The 18500-nt window shown below is 45.2% G+C and overlaps 1 protein-coding gene across 3 annotated transcripts in view; it reads left to right on the top strand.

Moving 5' to 3' along the window:
• ITGB3 (integrin subunit beta 3) overlaps nucleotides 1-18500 on the top strand; it is a 53663-nt gene that overhangs the window by 4981 nt on the left and 30182 nt on the right. For 2 of the 3 annotated variants that reach the window (XM_072746915.1, XM_072746916.1), the window contains exon 2: nucleotides 11882-11967. In XM_072746915.1, coding sequence (XP_072603016.1) covers nucleotides 11882-11967 — 86 coding nt within the window. Of the gene's footprint in view, nucleotides 1-1823; nucleotides 2029-11881; nucleotides 11968-18500 lie in introns of all 3 variants that reach the window. The other variant, XM_072746917.1, reaches the window with a different exon arrangement.

Below are 18500 nucleotides of genomic sequence, written 5' to 3'. Positions count from 1 at the left end.
TTTTTTAAGACAGTCAAAAGCTGGAGAATAAAATGGCTGGTTCCCCCCCTTTTTTTCTGGTTACCCTTTAATTTTATTCTCCCATAATGTCCATTTTTTTTATCAGATGGTGTGTTCAATTTAGATTTTCCTCCTTGTATATATATAATAATCGTCATGTGTGTCTGTATTCCTTTACCTAAACTTGTTATTGTTTTTAACTTACAAAACCTACTTCCTTTCATGCAGAGAAAAAACAGACCTCAGGTGTGAAAAGAGCTATGGGTCGGGAACTGAGAAATCTATTTTTGATTCCCACCTGTGCAGGCTTTTTCATCAGCTTGCTGGGTAACTTTGCACAAGCCATCTTCCCATTGGGCCTCAGGCACTAGGTGTCTCAGGGGCTGCAAAGTGGAAGGAGATGGAGGGGGAGTCTTTGGTTTGCACCTGTGCCTCCGCACCTTCAGGTGGAGAAGTTTTTCCTTTAACTAATTCATAACATGGAACTCCATGTAAAGATTTCTTTGGGGGTGGAGGGTGAGGAAAGGGAGGTCTTCAGCTAAAAACAGGCTCAAAAAACTTCTCAACTGAAGAATGCTCCAGAAGTTTAGCAAAAGGCACATCCAGTAGCCACTTTAAAAGTCCCTGTAGCCAACCTTAATCTCTTTGCTAAATAGGATTCTTGGATAGAGAAACTTGGGCCAATAAGATCCACCCATGGTTCCAAACCCTTGTTTTAGTCACAGCACGAGATAAACTCCTCTAGGTTAAACCTCTGCTGCCTTTGCTGGGGGCGGCCAGGCTTGACCACCTCTTCCAGATGGAGGGGAACACGGTGTCTCCGTTCTGGAACTTCTATAGGTTGAGAACAGACTGTCTCTCTCCTGGGAGGTTCCTGAAGGGAGTGGGCCAATGTTTATTCTGGAGTTCCCCCCGAACTGCAGATTCAAAGAGGCTATAGGGTTTTGATGCCACAGGTGCTCCGTGTTATAAGAAGCCAGGCATGCTCTGGGGAGTCTACAGTTATGTATGTATGTATGTTAATTAATTTAAAGGTTTTATTTACTTATTTGAGAGACAGAGAGAGAACACAAGCAGGAGGAGCTGCAGAGGGAAAGGGAGAAAGAGAAGCAGCCTCCCTGCTGAGCAGGGAACCTAGTGCAGGACTCCATCGGAGCACCGTGGGGTTATGACCTGAGCCAAAGGCAGATGCTTAACTGGCTGAGCTAGCCAGGCACCCCTGGGGAGCCTGCACTTAGATGAATGCCAGTGTAGAAAGTGAGAGAGGACAGAGAACATTTAAAATCAGCTTTAATTTCCTTTTAGCTTATAAATGTAATTCAGCCTGTTGTATTAAAAAAAAAAAAAAAAAAAGAAGCCAAACAGTGTAGATACAGAATAATGCAGAAAGCGCCAAGTCCCTTGTAGTTTTGTCCTTAGAGATAACTGCTGTTAAGTTACTCCAGTTTTTTTTTTCCTATGTATGTGTCACCATAAACATTTATCCTGTTATTTCTCAAGTAGGATCACCCACAATAGGATCAATGTCACTCAATAATATATCTTAAGCATATCTTTATGTGAGTTTATATCTTTCCATTATTTATCGTAAGAATTCTAGCCAGCAGGCATACTGTCATATGGATGTAGCAGAATTTACTTAACTGGTTCCCTGTTGGCAGACAGTGGGATCATTCCCAATTATTTGCTACTACAGATAAAGCTGCGGGGGATGGCCTTGCTCATTGTTGGCCCCTTTGTTCAAGTGTTTTTACAGGCTCATTTTCTTGAACTAAAGCTTCTAGGTCAAAGGAAGTGAATATTTTACATTTAAATTTTAATAGGTTTTGCCAAATTGTCTTCTGGAATGGTGGGAGCAGTTTGCCTTCCTACTAGGATGGGGACGACAAAGACTTGCAGCAGCACCGTTACCTGCTGTCCATACCCACCAGACATGAACTGGAGGAGGAGAAGTAGCAGAACTAGAGTGCTGGATGCCAAGGAGGTCACCAACAGGGCACTGCTGGGCTGAGCCTCAAACAGAGCTTGGTACGGGCTTGCTTTTTCTCTCTACTGAGTGAGTCAGATGGGAGGTGGGGCCTGATAAAATTTTCCAGAGCTTGAGATGCATTTGCATCAAATCTCCACTAAGCTATTAGGAAGAAATGGACATTTGAGCATTGTGTGAGGGGTCTTGGCCTCTGCGATGCTGGACCTCCTAGAGCGTTAGTCACTGGTGATGGTTTCTGGCTGGAATATATACTTCCAGGGCTGGCAGCACTTCTAATCCAACACTGCTTTACAGAGAAGCAAAAAGGAGAGGCCCTGAGAGTCAAAATGATTTGCCCAAGATCATACAGCTAGTTTTGGGGCATTGGTAGAGTCCAGCCCAGGGAGCTCTTGTCTCCTGGCCTGTGATTTCTTCAGCATATCCTATTAGAGGCAGAAGGCCCAGTGAATCTGATCCTGAGGCGGGGCTGTGGTGGGGATGTAGATGGGCATTCCTAATGCAGGAAGGAGTTAGAGTGAAGGTACACTGGAAGGAATCTAACACATTTACTGAGCATGGACTGCAGGTAGATAAAATTATCTCATTTAATCCTAGCACTGCATGAAGTATGTCCATATTTGGGAGCATGGGGAAAAGGAAGCAGTGATTTGGGGTCTCCCATACTTGGCTGATGTGGCTGCATTAGGCCTGTTAAATACTAGGGAGCAATTATGAGTCCTTGAATAAAGAATGAAAGAGTCATTGGACCTTAGAGCCCCAGGGAGATGAAAGGACCTGGCCAAGGTTACACAGCCAGCGGATGGCAAAAGTGCCTTTGGATCTGAAGTCTCTTGCCTATGGCTCTGCATGTCTTCCCCATCGTGTCCACTGTTACGCAATAATAATGTTCATTATTTTACCACTGCTGCCCTATGATGTTGCTCAGGGACTGAGTGTTAATTTTATATGACGACCATATGGAAGACAGGAGTCTGTCTGAAGATGGGCTTTCTGCAGTGTTCTGCACATGGCTCCCTAATTAACCCAGTTGGAGATGCTAACCAGGCATGATCCGGCTTCACTTACAAGGGCAGGGCCTACTGACTGAAGAGTCAGTGAAAGGGTATGGCCAGTGGTCAAAACATCTGAGCTTTGTCCAAGGCGATCCACTTGCTAGGGGGCAGAATCCGTCCTGTCTTTCTGCCATGCCCCACATGCCATCCATCAGTAAGGCCCTGGAACATATCTAGGTCTGACCACACTGTTAACCCTGCTACTCTCCCAATCCAAATCCCTGCCATCTGTTACCTGGATTATTGTAATAGCTTCCTAATTGGTCTCTTTCCATCTTGTTTCCCTAATGTCTGCCTTCCTTTGAGTGGCCAGGATGATATTTTCTATGCTCACCTCTGCTCAGACTCCTCTAGGGGCTTTCCATCACATAGAGAATGAAAGCCACATTCCCTACCGTGGTTATAGCTTCCTAGCATTAAGCTCCCTGACTGCTTCTCTAGCTGCTTCTCTGCCTCTTTCCTCCTCTCTCTCTCTCTTCCTGCTATTGCTTTAACAGACTGAGGTCCATCTAGCACTTGTCATGGATTCTTTCTAGAATGCTCATCCCCTGGATTTTCCCAAGACACACTCCTTCATATCATTTTGGAATGTCAACTCAGGCCTTTCTTTTTCATTTTTTCCTCTTTTTTTAAAAAAATTTTTTTTAAAAAAATTTGAGTACAGGTGATACATGTCACATTAGTTTCATGTGTACTACATAGTGATTCAGCATCTCTATACATTATGCTACGTTTACAAGTGTATCCATGGCCTGTCATCATGCAGCACTGTTACAATATCATCGACTATACTTCCTATGCTGTACCTTTTATTCCTATGACTTATTCATTGCATAACTGGAAGCCTGTATCTCCCACTCCCCTTCACGCATTTTGCCCATCCACTTACCCCTCTTCCCTCTGGCAAACATCAGTTTGTTCTCAGTATTTATAGGTCTGTTTCTGCTTATTATTTGTTCATTAATTTGTTTTGTTTTTTTTAGAGCCCATATATGAGTGCAATCATACGGTATTTGTTTTTCTTAGCCTAACTTACTTCACTTAGCATAATATTCTCTGGGTCCGTCCCTGTTATCGCAAAAAATGGCAAGATCTCATCCTTTCTTATGGCTGTGCAATATTCCAGTGAGTGCGCGCGTGTGTATTACATCTTTATCCACTGATCTATTGATGGACGCTTAGGATGCTTCCATATCTTGGCTATTGTAAATAACACTGCAATAAGCATACAGGTGCATATATCTTTTTTGAATTAGTGTTTTTGTTTTGTTTGAGTAAATAGTAGTAGAATTATTGGGTCATGTGGTGTTTCTGTTTTTAATTTTTTTGAGAACCCTCTTACTGTTTTCCACAGTGGCTGCACCAATTTACATCAACACCAACATGCAGGAGCATTCCTTTTCCTCCACATCCTGCCCAATAACTATTATTCCTTGTCTTTTTAATTTTAGCCATTCTGAAAGGTGTGAGATGATATTTCATTGTGGTTTTGATTTGCATTTCCCTCATAATGAGGGAAATTGTGATGTTGAGTATCTTTTCCTGTGTCTGATGGCCATATATATGTCTTCTTTGGAAAAATGTCTATTCAGGTCCAGAGAGGCCTTTTTTTATTTTAAAAATTTTATTTATTTATTCATTCTATTTTTTTTAACTTTTTATTTATTTATTTATTTATGATAGTCACAGAGAGAGAGAGAGAGAGGCAGAGACACAGGCAGAGGGAGAAGCAGGCTCCATGCACCGAGAGCCAGACGTGGGACTCGATCCCGGGTCTCAGGATCGGGCCCTGGGCTGAAGGTGGTGCTGAACCGCTGAGCCACCCCCAGAGAGGCCTTTCTTGACTACTTTTTAATTTTTAATTTTTTATTTATTTATGATAGTCACAGAGAGAGGGAGAGAGAGAGAGAGAGAGGCAGAGACATAGGCAGAGGGAGAAGCAGGCTCCATGTACCGGGAGCCCGACGTGGGATTCGATCCCGGGTCTCCAGGATCGCGCCCTGGGCCAAAGGCAGGCGCTAAACCGCTGCGCCACCCAGGGATCCTGGCTGTTTTCTTTATAAGGGACTACTTCCTCTCATTGATGCTATTCTTCTTTGGTTTCCTTTTTTTAAGTTTTTTTTTTTTTTTTTTTTTTTTTTTTTTTAATTTGAGAGAGAGAACAGATATAGAGGGAGAGGGAGATGCAGACACCCTGCTGAGTAGAGAACCCAATGCAGGACTCAATTCCCAGGACCCTGCAATCATAACCCCAGCTAAAGGCAGATGCTTAACTGACTGAGACACCCAGACTGCCCACTCTGTTTTTTTTTAAAAAACCATTTGCCTGTGTTTGAAATTACACTTTGTTGTGTATGTTTTTGTTTCCATTTTCTCACTATAATTTAAGCTCCGTATGAGTGGGGGGCTTGTTTTGTTCGACAGTGTCTTCAGTGCCTAGGAGAGTGCCAGGCACAGTAGGTGCTCAATGAATATTGGTTGAATAAATGAATGACGGAATGCCAACATCACTGATGTATATTAGTAGAAAAGTATAAAGCCAAAGTACCCACTTTCCCATTATCTACAGATGGATTAACCATGGCAGTTTTCATTCCAGGATGGCTTTTTCTCTATTATGCAAAGTATTTCAAGGCAGTGTTCCTCAAAATGGTGTCATATATGCTATGGAAATGCAAATCCATTTTGTATTAGCTTCCTAGGGCTGCAACAACTGTGTGGCTTACGGCAATGGAAATTTATTTTCTCTGAAGGCTAGAAATCTGAAGTCAAGGTGTCAGTAGGACCATGCTTTCTCTGAGGCTCTGGGTAGAATCTTCCTCTGCCACTTCCTATCTCCTAGTGGAGGTCTGGTACTCTGGCATTCTTTGCCTTCCAGTTGGGTTATTCTGATCTCTGCCTTTGTCATCACATGACATTTTCTTTGTGTCTGTTTTCACATGGTATTTTCCCCTTACAAGGACATCAGTCATATTGGGTTAGGGCCTCCCCTAATGACTTTATCTTGATTATATATGCAAAGACCTTTATTTCCAAATAAGGTAATAGTCATCAGTACTAAGGGTGAGGACTTTAGTGTATCTTTTTTGGGGGCACAGAATTCAATCCATAATGCATTTTAATGTTGGTAGAGGCAAATTATACACAATTGTCTTCTGATGTTACATATCATGCACTTAAAACAACTTAAAAAAAAATCTTTGAAATTAGGATGCATTCTACATCCATGATCTTAGATATGGTGAAATGTAGTTTGGATTGCTTGCCATTTTGAGTAATGCTTACTGGAGCTTTATACTTAGAGGTATGTATTAGCTCGGACACCACTTTTCCTGTTTCCCCTTCTTTAGATTACTGAGCTGCTCTACACGTGATGAAAGAAGAACAAAAATAAAATAAATTTTCTCAGCAGCTTGCTCTGGAGAAACCAGTTGTGAATCCATATGGCAGTTAGCATGAGATGTTTTGTTCTTGGATGACTCACTCAGCCAGGTGACTGCAATGGAGGCTCAGGCATTGCCTGAATCACCCAGTATCCCCATGGGCCTAATTGGGAAGTGACCAGCCAAAGGTCAGTGGCAGGGCTGGGGACCTAGGCCAGAACTCCTCTCTGGCAGAAAGTAAGATAGTCCATAGCATATGCAGCATGGATCATCCTTTCTCCCCACTAAACACCTCTCCATTTGACTTAACCCTCTCCTGAAGTTCCCTGGCCTCACTAGGGTGGCCTGTTCCTGCAGTCTAACATCCTGTCTCATTGGACAGCATGTCCTCAAAATAGCTCTCATTGACGCATTATGACTTCCACTTGTTCCAACTCTCTTCCTTGTTCCCTTTTTTCTCCATTTTTCCCCCATCCTTTGTCTCTCTTCTGGTTCTGTGAATTAGGCTGTTGTGCCAAACCACAGCCTTTCCTTCTACTGCTTTCCAGGCAACTGTGTTGGCGGTCTTGTCTTTTTGAATTGGTCTCCTCTTCTCGGTCAGCCCTCCCAGACTGGATTTTTTTTTTTCTAAGATTTTATTTATTTTTCATGAGAGAGACAGAGAGAGGCAGAGACATAGGCAGAGGGAGAAGCAGACTCCCTACTGGGAGTGCAATGTGGGACTCCATCCCAGGACCCTGGGATAATGACCTGAGCCAAAGGGAGACACTCCACCACTGAGTCACCCAGGTGCCCCCAGATTGGATTTTTGAACACTAATATTCCTGACTCCATTTAGAGAAGTGAGATCTGACAACTGATCATTTTATCCTAGTCTAGCGCTTCCTGGCTTCACTGCCCCATTCAGGGCATGCTCAACTATATGTATTATGTCCTGACAGTGTAGTGAGTTCCGAGAAAAAAGAAGAAAGTAAAACATTCACCTGCCTTAAACAGCTCGGGACTCAGGATAAAAACAGGGAGGACAAAACCAATAGCATCTAGAGCAGCAGCCGCCTACCGTGAGCCCTTCCTGTATACTAGCCTGTGGTGCTCAGAGTTTGACAGGGATTGATTCATTGAATCCTTACAGCCACCCATGAGAACAAGGGACAATTCGCCTTGTTTCCTGGCTTTAGCTAAACTGTCAGAGGAAATGGGTGTTGGGGTTGCTAATTCTTTTCAATGATAAAGTTCTGAAGGGGATCACCACTTCTCTAGCAGGGCTGAGTCTGGGCCTTTGAGACTGAGCAGGAACGGAGCCTTATAAATGACTGGAAGGGATTCCTGGGTGGCGCAGCGGTTTGGCACCTGCCGTTGGCCCGGGGTGCAATCCTGGAGACCCAGGATGGAATCCCAGGTCGGGCTCCCTGCATGGAACCTGCTTCTCCCTCTGTGTCTCTGCCTCTGTCTCTCTCTGTGTGACTATCATGAATAAATAAATAAAATCTTTAAAAAAAAAAAAAAAAGACTGGAAAAGAAGGCCCAAACTCCTTCCACATGTTCAGGAGGGAGGGGTGGCCTCAGAGCTGCAGCTCATTGAATCGGCATGGCCCAGGCAGAGAGACTTCTGATGAGTCAGTCACTTTTAGCCACTGCAATCCAGGGAACCTGCCCTTGGTGGCAGGTCTTGGTGGGGGGTATATTGTTGGGGGATCATTGGTTCTCACGAAATCAACCTGTGATTCACTGACAGAGGCCGTAAAGGGAACTGGCTGACATGACTCCCCAGGCATGACTTCCTAAAGAACAAATCCCAGCAGCTTGTCTCATCCTCTGGGGTCAGGGGCCGCCCATTCACTGGGAGGGGGCCTGCTGTTATTTATTTCCCATCTGGCAAGGCTTTCTATTGTGGCTACAAGTCAAGGACTCATAGACAAATAAATGCTAATTTGAGAATGAATGGATGGAAAAATGGACAGGCTGGGATAAAAGTTGGCAAAAATAATTTGATGTGCCCATACCTCCCATGATCCTCTCTTCTCACTCTTCCCCAAGGTTTCCTCATGCTTCTGCTCCCTCCCCACCCTAGTGAAAATCGAACTACCCCCTGGATGCCAATTCCCATGGAAACCTCAAGGAGGGAGGCAGAGACCTAAAATAGTTCAGGCTATGCTCCTCTCAGAGCTCTTCCAGTAAGGCAGTAAGAGGGGCTGTGCTCACATCTGGCTGGGAAAAGAGCCACTGTGAGCTGAGACGTGGCCAGGCAGCCCTTGTGGAGGGAGGCCTCCTGGTTGCATCGTGGGATCTGAACCATGAGGCCTTCTGAAGCCCAGAGCTCTGGGAAGACCAGCTACCTTTCTTCCATTACAGATAGACAGGGCATGGCTGAAGGTTGCCCCAGCTCAGAGGTGGCCTTGGAACCTTAGGGCCAGGCCAGGAACCACTGCCATAATTCCTACTTCACAGACCTCGTGCTTGATGGGTAAGGGGCAGTCACGTCAGAGGCTGGGGCCCAGGGATTATTCTTGGGCTGGTAGCAGCACCCCATTTACAGAACCGTGGAGTTGGGAAGGGCCTTTGAAGTTAGAGTCAAGCTCTGAGGAAGTCTGGGGCTTCCAGGATTCCACAGAAAATTCTTGTGTTTTTAGGAAAACAATGAAAGTTTAAATTGTCAGAGGAACTGTTTCAACCAATTTGCATGATCTATATCGGAAATCCTTGCATAATTTGGAGCTCAGTTGTTTAAAAAACAAAACAAAACAAAATAGACCTAGTCCAATACTTCTCCATTTGCTCCAGTATACATTTATGGAGCATTTGCTTTGAGCAAGGCCTGGGGCTGGGCTGGGCAGGGCAGGGCAGACCTTGAGGGGCTTAAAATCTATTGGATGGCAGTGTTGTTAAGACAGATGAGTAATTGTAATATGTTAGGGATAGTCTGTGAAGAAACAGGCTGAGAGGAGTTAAATGACTGCCTAAGGCCACCTTTTTTTTTTTTTTTAATTTTTTATTTATTTATGATAGTCACAGAGAGAGAGAGAGAGAGAGGCAGAGAAACAGGCGGAGGGAGAAGCAGGCTCCATGTACCGGGAGCCCAATGTGGGATTCGATCCCCGGTCTCCAGGATCGCGCCCTGGGCCAAAGGCAGGCGCCAAACTGCTGCGCCACCCCAGGATCCCTGCCTAAGGCCACCTTAGTAGTGGTGACTCAGATCTGCGGTCTATACACTTCAGATGGATCTCTCTGCCCTCCAGTGAGACCCTAGAGGAGATGGATATCGTTAAAATGTAATGTTTAAAGAGTTTAAAGTATGTTTACCATACAAACATAACATGAATATGTGTTAAAAATTTTATTCAACTAAATTAATGAGGGAAGCAGTAAGTTATTAAGATTAGTTTCAAAGAAAATTCAGGGAAGGGAGGGGCGCCTGGCTGGTTCAGTCAGTAGAGCGTGCGACTCTTGATTTTGGGGTTTGAAGTTCAAACTCCACATTGGGTGTAGAGATTATTTTTAAAAATCTTTAGAAAACTCAGGGTTTATAGTTGGTCAGTCAGAGGAACGTTTAAATCAATTATCTGACAGTTTCGAAATTAGTTAATGTTCTACAAGGCAATAAACCCTAACCTTCAGAGGGTTACCTTTGATACCAGACAGATTTTTTTAAATTTAATTTAATTTTATTTATTTATGATAGGCACACAGTGAGAGAGAGAGAGAGAGGCAGAGACACAGGCAGAGGGAGAAGCAGGCTCCATGCACCGGGAGCCTGACGTGGGATTCGATCCCGAGTCTCCAGGATCGCGCCCTGGGCCAAAGGCAGGCGCTAAACCGCTGCGCCACCCAGGGATCCCGATACCAGACAGATTATTTGCAGTGCTGTTGGAGAAGAATCATATATACTGTTCTCATCAAGAATTATTTCCATTGTAACTGGTTTTCTACAAGTTAACCTCTATCCTTATGGAGTTTTAAAATATCCTAATCACTAGAAGTCAAACAAAGGTATATACCCCAAGAAAATCAGGTAATCCCTAAGTATGGTGGGTCTACTTGTCAACACCCTGCATTGAAAGGACATCCAGTATTTCCTTGCCTATTTCCAAATCTCGGATAATTTTTTTTGACAATACTGTGTTGTGTGTGTGTGTGTGTGTGTGTGTGTGTGCGTGCGCGCGCGCATTTTCTGGGTATGTTTTGTCTGGATGTTGGAAGGGAGTTTAGGCACACTGTAATAAAATGGACTGAGACATTCAGCTTGGTGAGAGGTTTTAGGGGCACTGGAAAAACATACCACTGATCAGGTTGATTTCCCTAAAAATGGCTTTGCTGGTCTTCCCAGATGCGGGCAAGGGACCACTTTAGAAAATTGGATGGAGGACCTGGGTCACAGAGGGGAATGTATCTTCCTCAGGCTGAGAGACCTTTATATTGGAAAAGACCCTCCTGGGGGCATTGCGGAAAGCAGAGGTTTACCTGGCTAAGCCCAAGAAGGCTGAGCTAGGGGAAGCAGGGAGGGGGAGAACTTCTAAGTAAATGCCTGAAGTTTGCTTCTTGGCTAGGCTTCCCTGGTTTATTTTGGTCCTTCTGCTTGTCTCTGCTTTTCCCTCTAGCTTTTTCTCTGTCTTTTGACAGTGTGAAGACTGTTCACATTTGAATGACATTTTGTAGGGCACCACATGCTTCTCTTTTACCTCACTGAATACTTTGCACAAATCCTGTGAGATAGATATTACCATTTCATAAAGGTTAGCTGAGTTGCTCAAAGTCATGACATGGCTAGTAAGAAAGAGCACTCAGGATTCAAATATCTTCCAGGACTTCCAGCTCCGATCCATGTTACACCCTCCAGCTTATCTCACTAAGCCTTTTCTGACATTTCTGGAGCTTTCCCTGGACCAGTCTACACCTTGACCCAAAGATATACGTATTGGGACGCTTGAGAAGGTTTCGGAAGCTTTGCTTTGTCCTGGCAGGCCAGTGGAACGTTCCTATGGCCATCCGCACTCCTGCCCCCCACCATACATAGGCTATGTGTTAATGTTAGCGCATCAGGGCTTTGGATTCCAGAGTAGGGGCTGTGAATTGATCACTAGAATAATTGGAGAGAGGGCACATTACATTGCCCTGGGCCTCAGATTTAGCTATGCACCATGTAGGTGTCAAACCAGGTATTAATTAAAGCCTCTCCATCAGTTATGATCTGATAGTTTGGCCCAGGTTTCAGTCTTGATCCAGCACTTGTCATCACTGGGGCCTCATCAATGAGGGTGGTGATGCGTTTCCTCCGACCTTTCTCATTCTTTCCTCCTTACTGCACAGCCTGTGGTTGGTGAATGTCTATGGTATGGTCAGACCTGCTGTGTGCATCTGAGAGCTATACATCTGGGTGACTGGGGAAGTTGGAATGGTTGTAGGAGGTCAGCTACACTGTCAGGCCAGGTTGGGTGCTAATGCCTTTCTCTCTGTTGCAGTGTCCAACATCTGTACCACACGAGGTGTCCGCTCCTGCCAGCAATGTCTAGCTGTGAGTCCTGTGTGTGCCTGGTGCTCAGATGAGGTAAGGAGAAGACATGTGACCTTGGTTCTTCCCCAGGCTTGGCTGCTTTCATGCAGGAATGGATCCAGAGGGGCATCTCCTCCCTGCTAAATACACAAGCCCCTTGTCCCTCCAGAGCAAAGCCAGGGTGAAGCCTTCCTATTGATGGAAGTTGAAGTGAGCTGTCATGGGGTTGTTGCCTGGAGTGCCACCCGTATTGGGCTGTGTGACACTTACTTAGCTTGAACCAGTTTGGTTAGATCCCTGGTCTCACTGTAGCCATTGTCCCTCTTTACCACACTTTGCTTGCTTTTTGTTGGGGGTAGAGCACCCCAGGGTGTCAGGTATCAGAGAGGCAGAAGAAGGTTGTTAGTATAGAAGGGATGCTGGCTTACAAACATCTCAGAGTTTTAAAAAGGCAAATGAAAGAGAAATCTTGCACTTCCATGGGGGATGGGTACTGTTCTGTCAGAGTATCTTTTCTCTCGTGAAGTCCAGACCCCCAAAGCCTTTACCTTTTCCTCTCTCTTTCTCTTATTTTCTTCCTTCCTTTCCCTCCCTTAGGTGTCAATGAGACAAGGTGCTGGGCCAATTTGGTGAGGATAGGAGGGTGACAGGAAAGGTTTAGCTGTGTCTAGGCAGAGGGTTTGTTGTGTCTGGGGCCCTAGGGAATGAGTGTGTCTGAGGGAATTGCTGTGTTTGTGGCTGGGACAGGAATTTGGAGCTATGAGGGCTGGGGGTGGTGAGTGTAGCTGGAGTGATTCCAGTGATTACAGAGTCTGAGGCTGAGTCATTGGTCTGCCCTCCCCGCCCCCCAGGTGGTTACCTGAACTTCCAGCCACCTGAGGCCACCTCTCTGTCATAAAAGCACGTCTCTGCCCTCTGCAGTTTTATGACTGCTCAACTACTCAACTGCTTGAATCAGGCCTCCTCATTCTCTTTGCTTCTCTTCCCAATCTGCTGAGTTTCCTAAAAAGGCAACCTTCCTGGCAGGCTGGTGGGGTGTGAGGAGGGGGGAGGGAGTGGGAGCTGGGAGGCTGTGTTTACCCCTAGACAGGAGGATTGCCAGAGCTGCAGAGGCCAGCCCAACACACTGCTTTGCCTCTGTACAGTTCAGCACGGGAACTCCTTCCAGAGGCAGCTGCCCAACATCTGGGCCACATTGACTTCATTTAGCAAATGAAACATTCCCTGGGGCTGGGAGTGAGGGGTGGGGAGGGGGTGGGTGAATCCATCCCCTCCACCCCCACAGGTTCTCCACCCCTCTGGGCTGAGCTGGCCACTCAAGTGTGATGTGGCCTCCTCCCTTCTCATTTGCCATATCTTCCTTCCCTTGGTTGCCATCATAATATTATTAAGCTGCTTTTGTAAGGAAGTTGGAATTCTGCAACTACATCCTGGAAGAAGGGAGAGCTTCTTGGATTCAATGGCCTGAAGCTGGCTAGAGCAGATGGGTTAGCCAGGGGAGAAGCCCTAGTGCCACTCAGAGGATGCTCCCCATTCCTTTTCTCTCCTTTTCCACCCAAAGTGAACAGAAAGTGCAGGCAAATGTGACTAAGAGGAGTCTGGGGAAAAAGAAAACTTATACTTGGAGTGTCTGTCCCCCCTTTTGATCTGCATAGGGACAAGCCCTGTAGCTGAGGTATGCTGAGGCCTAACCAGACAAAGCCCATAGGTCATGTGACCAGATTTTGGAGAGTCAAGTGCAGAATATTTGTGGATGACTATGGTGAATGGTGTCCCCTGGGGCAGACCAGGGGAGGACATGGGGAGAAGGTGCAGAGTAGGATCAAAGCATAAGTTAGGGATGGTGGTGGTGGTGGGGGAGTCAGAGAGGAAATGAGTGCATCATGAACCAAAAAATACTGATGAGTGGAAGTAGAGGCCCAATAATATATTCTCTGGAAGAGCGGAATATAAACAGGAAAGTGGGTGAAGCCAAGGGTTTAGTGAATGACTACAACTATCTCTGGGAAAGGAGGAGGAGGGGAAGAGAGATAGCAGAGGAGCCCAGTGTGAGGCAAAGTGTGTCAGCCAGCCTCCTCCAGGGAGGAGTGGGAGATGGGAATCCCAGGCTCTAACCTGAACTTGACTGCTGATGTTTTTTTTTTTTTTTTTTCCCTGAGGGTTTCCCCTGCACAGGCCAAGTTTAACCACTGAAAGTGTCTTGGCTATTGACTTAAAAAACCAGAAGTGAACCGTCTGGGCCATTTTGTATGTGACTTGTTGAATAATTGACCCTAGAGGGCCCTCTACTTCTGCCTCCCTTACCTTGGCAGTTGCAGGCAGGGGTTGGCAGTGCCTGGAAAAACAACTGGTTGGGCTCAGCTTTCCCGTGGTCCTAGAGGACAGCAGCTCTGGGTGTGTATAGCAAGTGCTTGGCTGGGTCATAGGAAAACATAGCCAAAGTGGATGAGTGCAGAGTTTGGGGCCATCTGCATAGGGTGTGTTCTTGGGGGGGGTTGCATACTGATATGGGTGGGGGTGGTGTGCTGCCTCTTGGCTGTGAATATCGCCAAGAGGCTAAGATCACGCAGAGATTCAACTCATGGTCTCGGCTTCACTGGTGCCATGTTGGAATCTAGAACCTTTCAAACTTGCTTGGTTGTAAGAGTCACTTGGGATTGTTTGTTCAATATAAAGGTTCCCAGGTCAGATCCTGGACCTTTTGCATTGGAATGGGTTGTTATGATAGCAGGTTTGGCAAACCTTACTGATCAAAGGGGCTGATCTGGGATCATGGTAGGCAGAGGTGGAGTTAAGGCAGCCAGATAAAATATAGGACGTCCGGTTAAATTTGAATTAAACAACAAATTGTTTTTAATATAAGTATGTCCCAAATATTTGCTAAATTTGGCAATTCTAAGATGGAGGGAAATACTAGGAATTCTTACATAGTCCTGAGTACACATCAGAAGATGGACCAGCTCACACTCAGCCTGACAGCCAAGGATGAATAAAGAAGAATGAGTTTGGGTCTAGCCAAATAGACTCTAGTAGGAGTACATATTTTCTTCTCTGCATCTGTAGGGGACACGTATGGGGCCATTATTTAATTCATTTTTAGTCACAGCATAATTTTGTTCTTACTTGTCTGCAGCTTTGTCTTTCTAATTTTTTTCAACATCCAGAGTTTAAATATTTATCTTGAGAGTTTTGCTCAACTTGTTGTAAAAATAAAAGTATAATATTTAAAGTGCTCCCCCCAAACAGTGGGGTATGGATACCAATAGCTATTAATCAAAGTGCTTTTCTTTTCCTCTGCTTCTCTATATGCTCAAGTGATTTCTTGTTCTCACTGAAACAATCAAGAAAACAACGTTAATTTATTTCAGTTGGAGGCATTTAGTAGTTCTCTGGGAGAAAAAATAAGTAGCAGGGCCTATTGTCCCTTGTCTTCCAAGAAAAGAGTATACAATAATAGTAGTAATTTTAATGGTAATAGTAGAAAAAGCCACCTTCTATCTGTATTTTTTTTCTTTTTTTTCTATCTGTATTTATCATATAAATGCAATGATATGATGTATGCCATCATATCATATGACATCATATCATATCATATCAAAAGGATTTGAACATGTTTGACTTATATTGAGATTTTTCATATTTTGAAAGAATTTCATGTTCACAGTCTTATTTGATCCCCTGCTGAAGTCTATGAGATAGGTAGGTAGGATAATGACAGTTTTTCGTGCTTTATTTTCCCAATTTCCAAAATGGGATGAATGGAGAATGGGATTAATAGCGTGCATCACCCTCCCAGGAGAGGGAGAGGGTTCAGCTCATGCGTGGGCTGGAACCTCCCACCTCTGTGCTCAGGATCCTCCCCTGGGTTTTGGTTATTTCTGCCCTTTTGTGTCACATCCGGTTTCACTGGGAACTAGAACTTTAACATTCCTTCTCCCTCCTTCCAGTTATTTCTCTGAGTAACCTAGAGACATTCCTCTACTTTCCCAGTCTGGGTTAGTAAGAAAGGGAATGTTGCCCAAGTGTGTTGAGGTCACCACTTTTGTATCCTTCTGGGATAGGAGGCTCTCAGGGAGAGCATGGTGAAGAGCAGGCCTGTTGTCTTCCTGACCTCTGATGTCAGCGACCACAGAGGGAGGGAGGGAAACAGTTTTTGTTTCTCAGTGTTTATATTTCTAAGGAAATTCATAACAAACCATAAGGACAGTCAGCAGGGCTTAGCACTTCAGACCTTCTTGAAATAAGCACTGTTGCGTTGGAAAAAACAGGGAGTCAGAAAACCCCCTCCAGAACATTCTCTCCCTTCTTGGATGCAGCTTAAAGATACACAGTGGCCTCCATACTGCTCTCATTTCATTTCCCAGTCTCCCCTTCCCCCAGTCCTTCGGCATCTGTGTGAGTCCTGGAAAGGATCAGCTCCTCCTTGCATCTGGGTCTATACAGTCATTGCCTTTTTGGGAAGATTTTCTCTGTGGGGTTTTGTGGGCAGCTGGAATCAGAGATAAGGTGGGAGTGCTCTGAACAGGAGACTGCTTCCTCAGGGAGAAGAATTGGGAGAGCCTGCAGGGGCAGCAAGAAGAGTTTGGGCACTGGAACTCCAAATGCTCCCAAGTTCTCCCCTCTGCCATCCTGTCCTATGCCAGGCTGGGAGCAGGGAGGGCATTTTTTACTCTTTCGGAGACTTGGAGGATCCATGATGTCCCTGCTGGAATCTTTGGAACCAAGAAGGTTAAGGCTTAGGCACTGTTTCCCATTCCCATTTATCCAAATCACACTTGTGAGGCTGAGTGGGAAAGAAGGAAGCTGCTGGCTTCCATTTTTTTTTTTCTACTTCATGCCTGGGCCAAGGTAGTCTTCATGCTGTTTATCTTAGTCTATTCAGGCTCCTATAACAAAAATACCATAGCCCTGGTGGCTTGAGAACAAACATATTTTGCACAGTTCTGGAGGCTGAGAAATCCAAGATGAAGGTTTCACCAAATTTTGTGTTGTAGTGGCTGTCTTTTTGCTGTGACACAGCAGAAGGGGCCAGGGGACTCTCTGAGACCTCTTTTCTAAGGGCACAAATCCCATCATGAGGGCTATACCTCAAGACCTAATCACCTCCCAATGCCCTACCTCTTAATACTTTGGGGGTTAGGGTTTAACATATGAATTCTGGGGGGGATACAGACATTCAGTCTACATCCCTGCTGATGTTCACACTCCCATCCACCTGGGGAGGCCTTTCAGCCTATCAGACAAGAGCTGGACATGAGAGGGAGAGAGACTTTAAGCATCAGGAGGGGCTTTAGGCTATGGAGTTCTGATTTGTTGAGTATGGATGGTTATTTGTGGCCAAATTCCTCCCCTGGAAATAAGGCTACCAGTCACCTGCAGGGGCCAAGGAGGCAGAATGTTACCTCTCCTTCCCACACCTTCCACATCCCCTTCATACCTTCTGTTCCCTACTAGGGCATTCTCAGGTGTGGTCTTTCTGGGACCATTGCTTGCATACTTCTACTTCTCTGCCTCAATTCTCACTCTATATGGCATTGAACACAAACTCTCCTTTTATGAGGATCATGTCAGTCAGACAATCTAGGAAGCACCTCACTTCTGCTGTTCTTAGCTCTGGAACTTTGGGCAGGTGGCTGACTTCTCCAAGTCTTAGATTTCTTTCTTGGAAGACTGGCTTCCTCATTTGTGAATTCCTCAAGCCCCAGGTTTATCACTTGTGAAATAATAATAATAATAATAATAATAATAATAATAATAATAATTCCAGCCTGAGAGAGCTGTACACAGGAGAGTTGCACATGCGGAGGAATCCACATTAAGTGCGTATTGCCATGCCTGACATGTGTTGAGTTCTCAATATGTTAACGCCAGTTTTCTGGGATAATGGTATGGGTTGTTTGGCTGACTTCTGGAAACAGTTGTGAGAGGGAATAGGTAGTGATGGAGGTGAGGATTGAGGGCCGAAAGTTCTAAATATTGTGATACAGGCCCAGGGAAGAGTTTTCCAACTTTCTGGCCAGTCCTCCCCACCCCAGACTTGCAAGGAAGGAGCCCTCATAGACTGGCACCCACACAGTGCTGGCTAACTGTTAGCTGGGCACAGAGCAGGAAGGGACCGAAATTGCCATGTCACCTACCCCCTTATCCAGCAGGTGAGAAGACCAGGGCTCAGAGGGGTGCAATGAGTAGTCTGAGGGCACAGGGCCAGCTAGTGGTAGAGCCAGAATTGAGCCTGATTCCTGATTTCTTTCCGTTGCAGCACACCCTCCACTCAGTACTCAGGTGTAGACACACAGAGATTCAGAGAGCCAAGGGATACACACCAGGGTGTTTGGAAGGGTACTCAGTTTACCTTCTGTCCAGGGTGAGAGAGGAAGTTTAAAGTGAAGTGATAGGATAGGCTCTTGTCAGTGGCTGGCATCATGGGATCTACCCAAGCTTGTAGAGTTTATTCATAACTCACTTATCCAGGAGCTATTTATAGAGCATCTCATAACAACAGCTAATATTTATTGAGCACTTATTCCATGGCAGGCACTATACTGTGGATTTTATATGCATTGTCTTGGGGTGCCTGGGTGGCCCAG

Source organism: Vulpes vulpes, chromosome 2, assembly GCF_048418805.1.
Source record: "Vulpes vulpes isolate BD-2025 chromosome 2, VulVul3, whole genome shotgun sequence".
In the NCBI taxonomy this organism is placed as follows: Eukaryota; Metazoa; Chordata; class Mammalia; order Carnivora; family Canidae; genus Vulpes; species Vulpes vulpes.
Note: the sequence above shows the minus strand (reverse complement) of the source record. Positions and strands in the feature narration are given on the sequence as shown.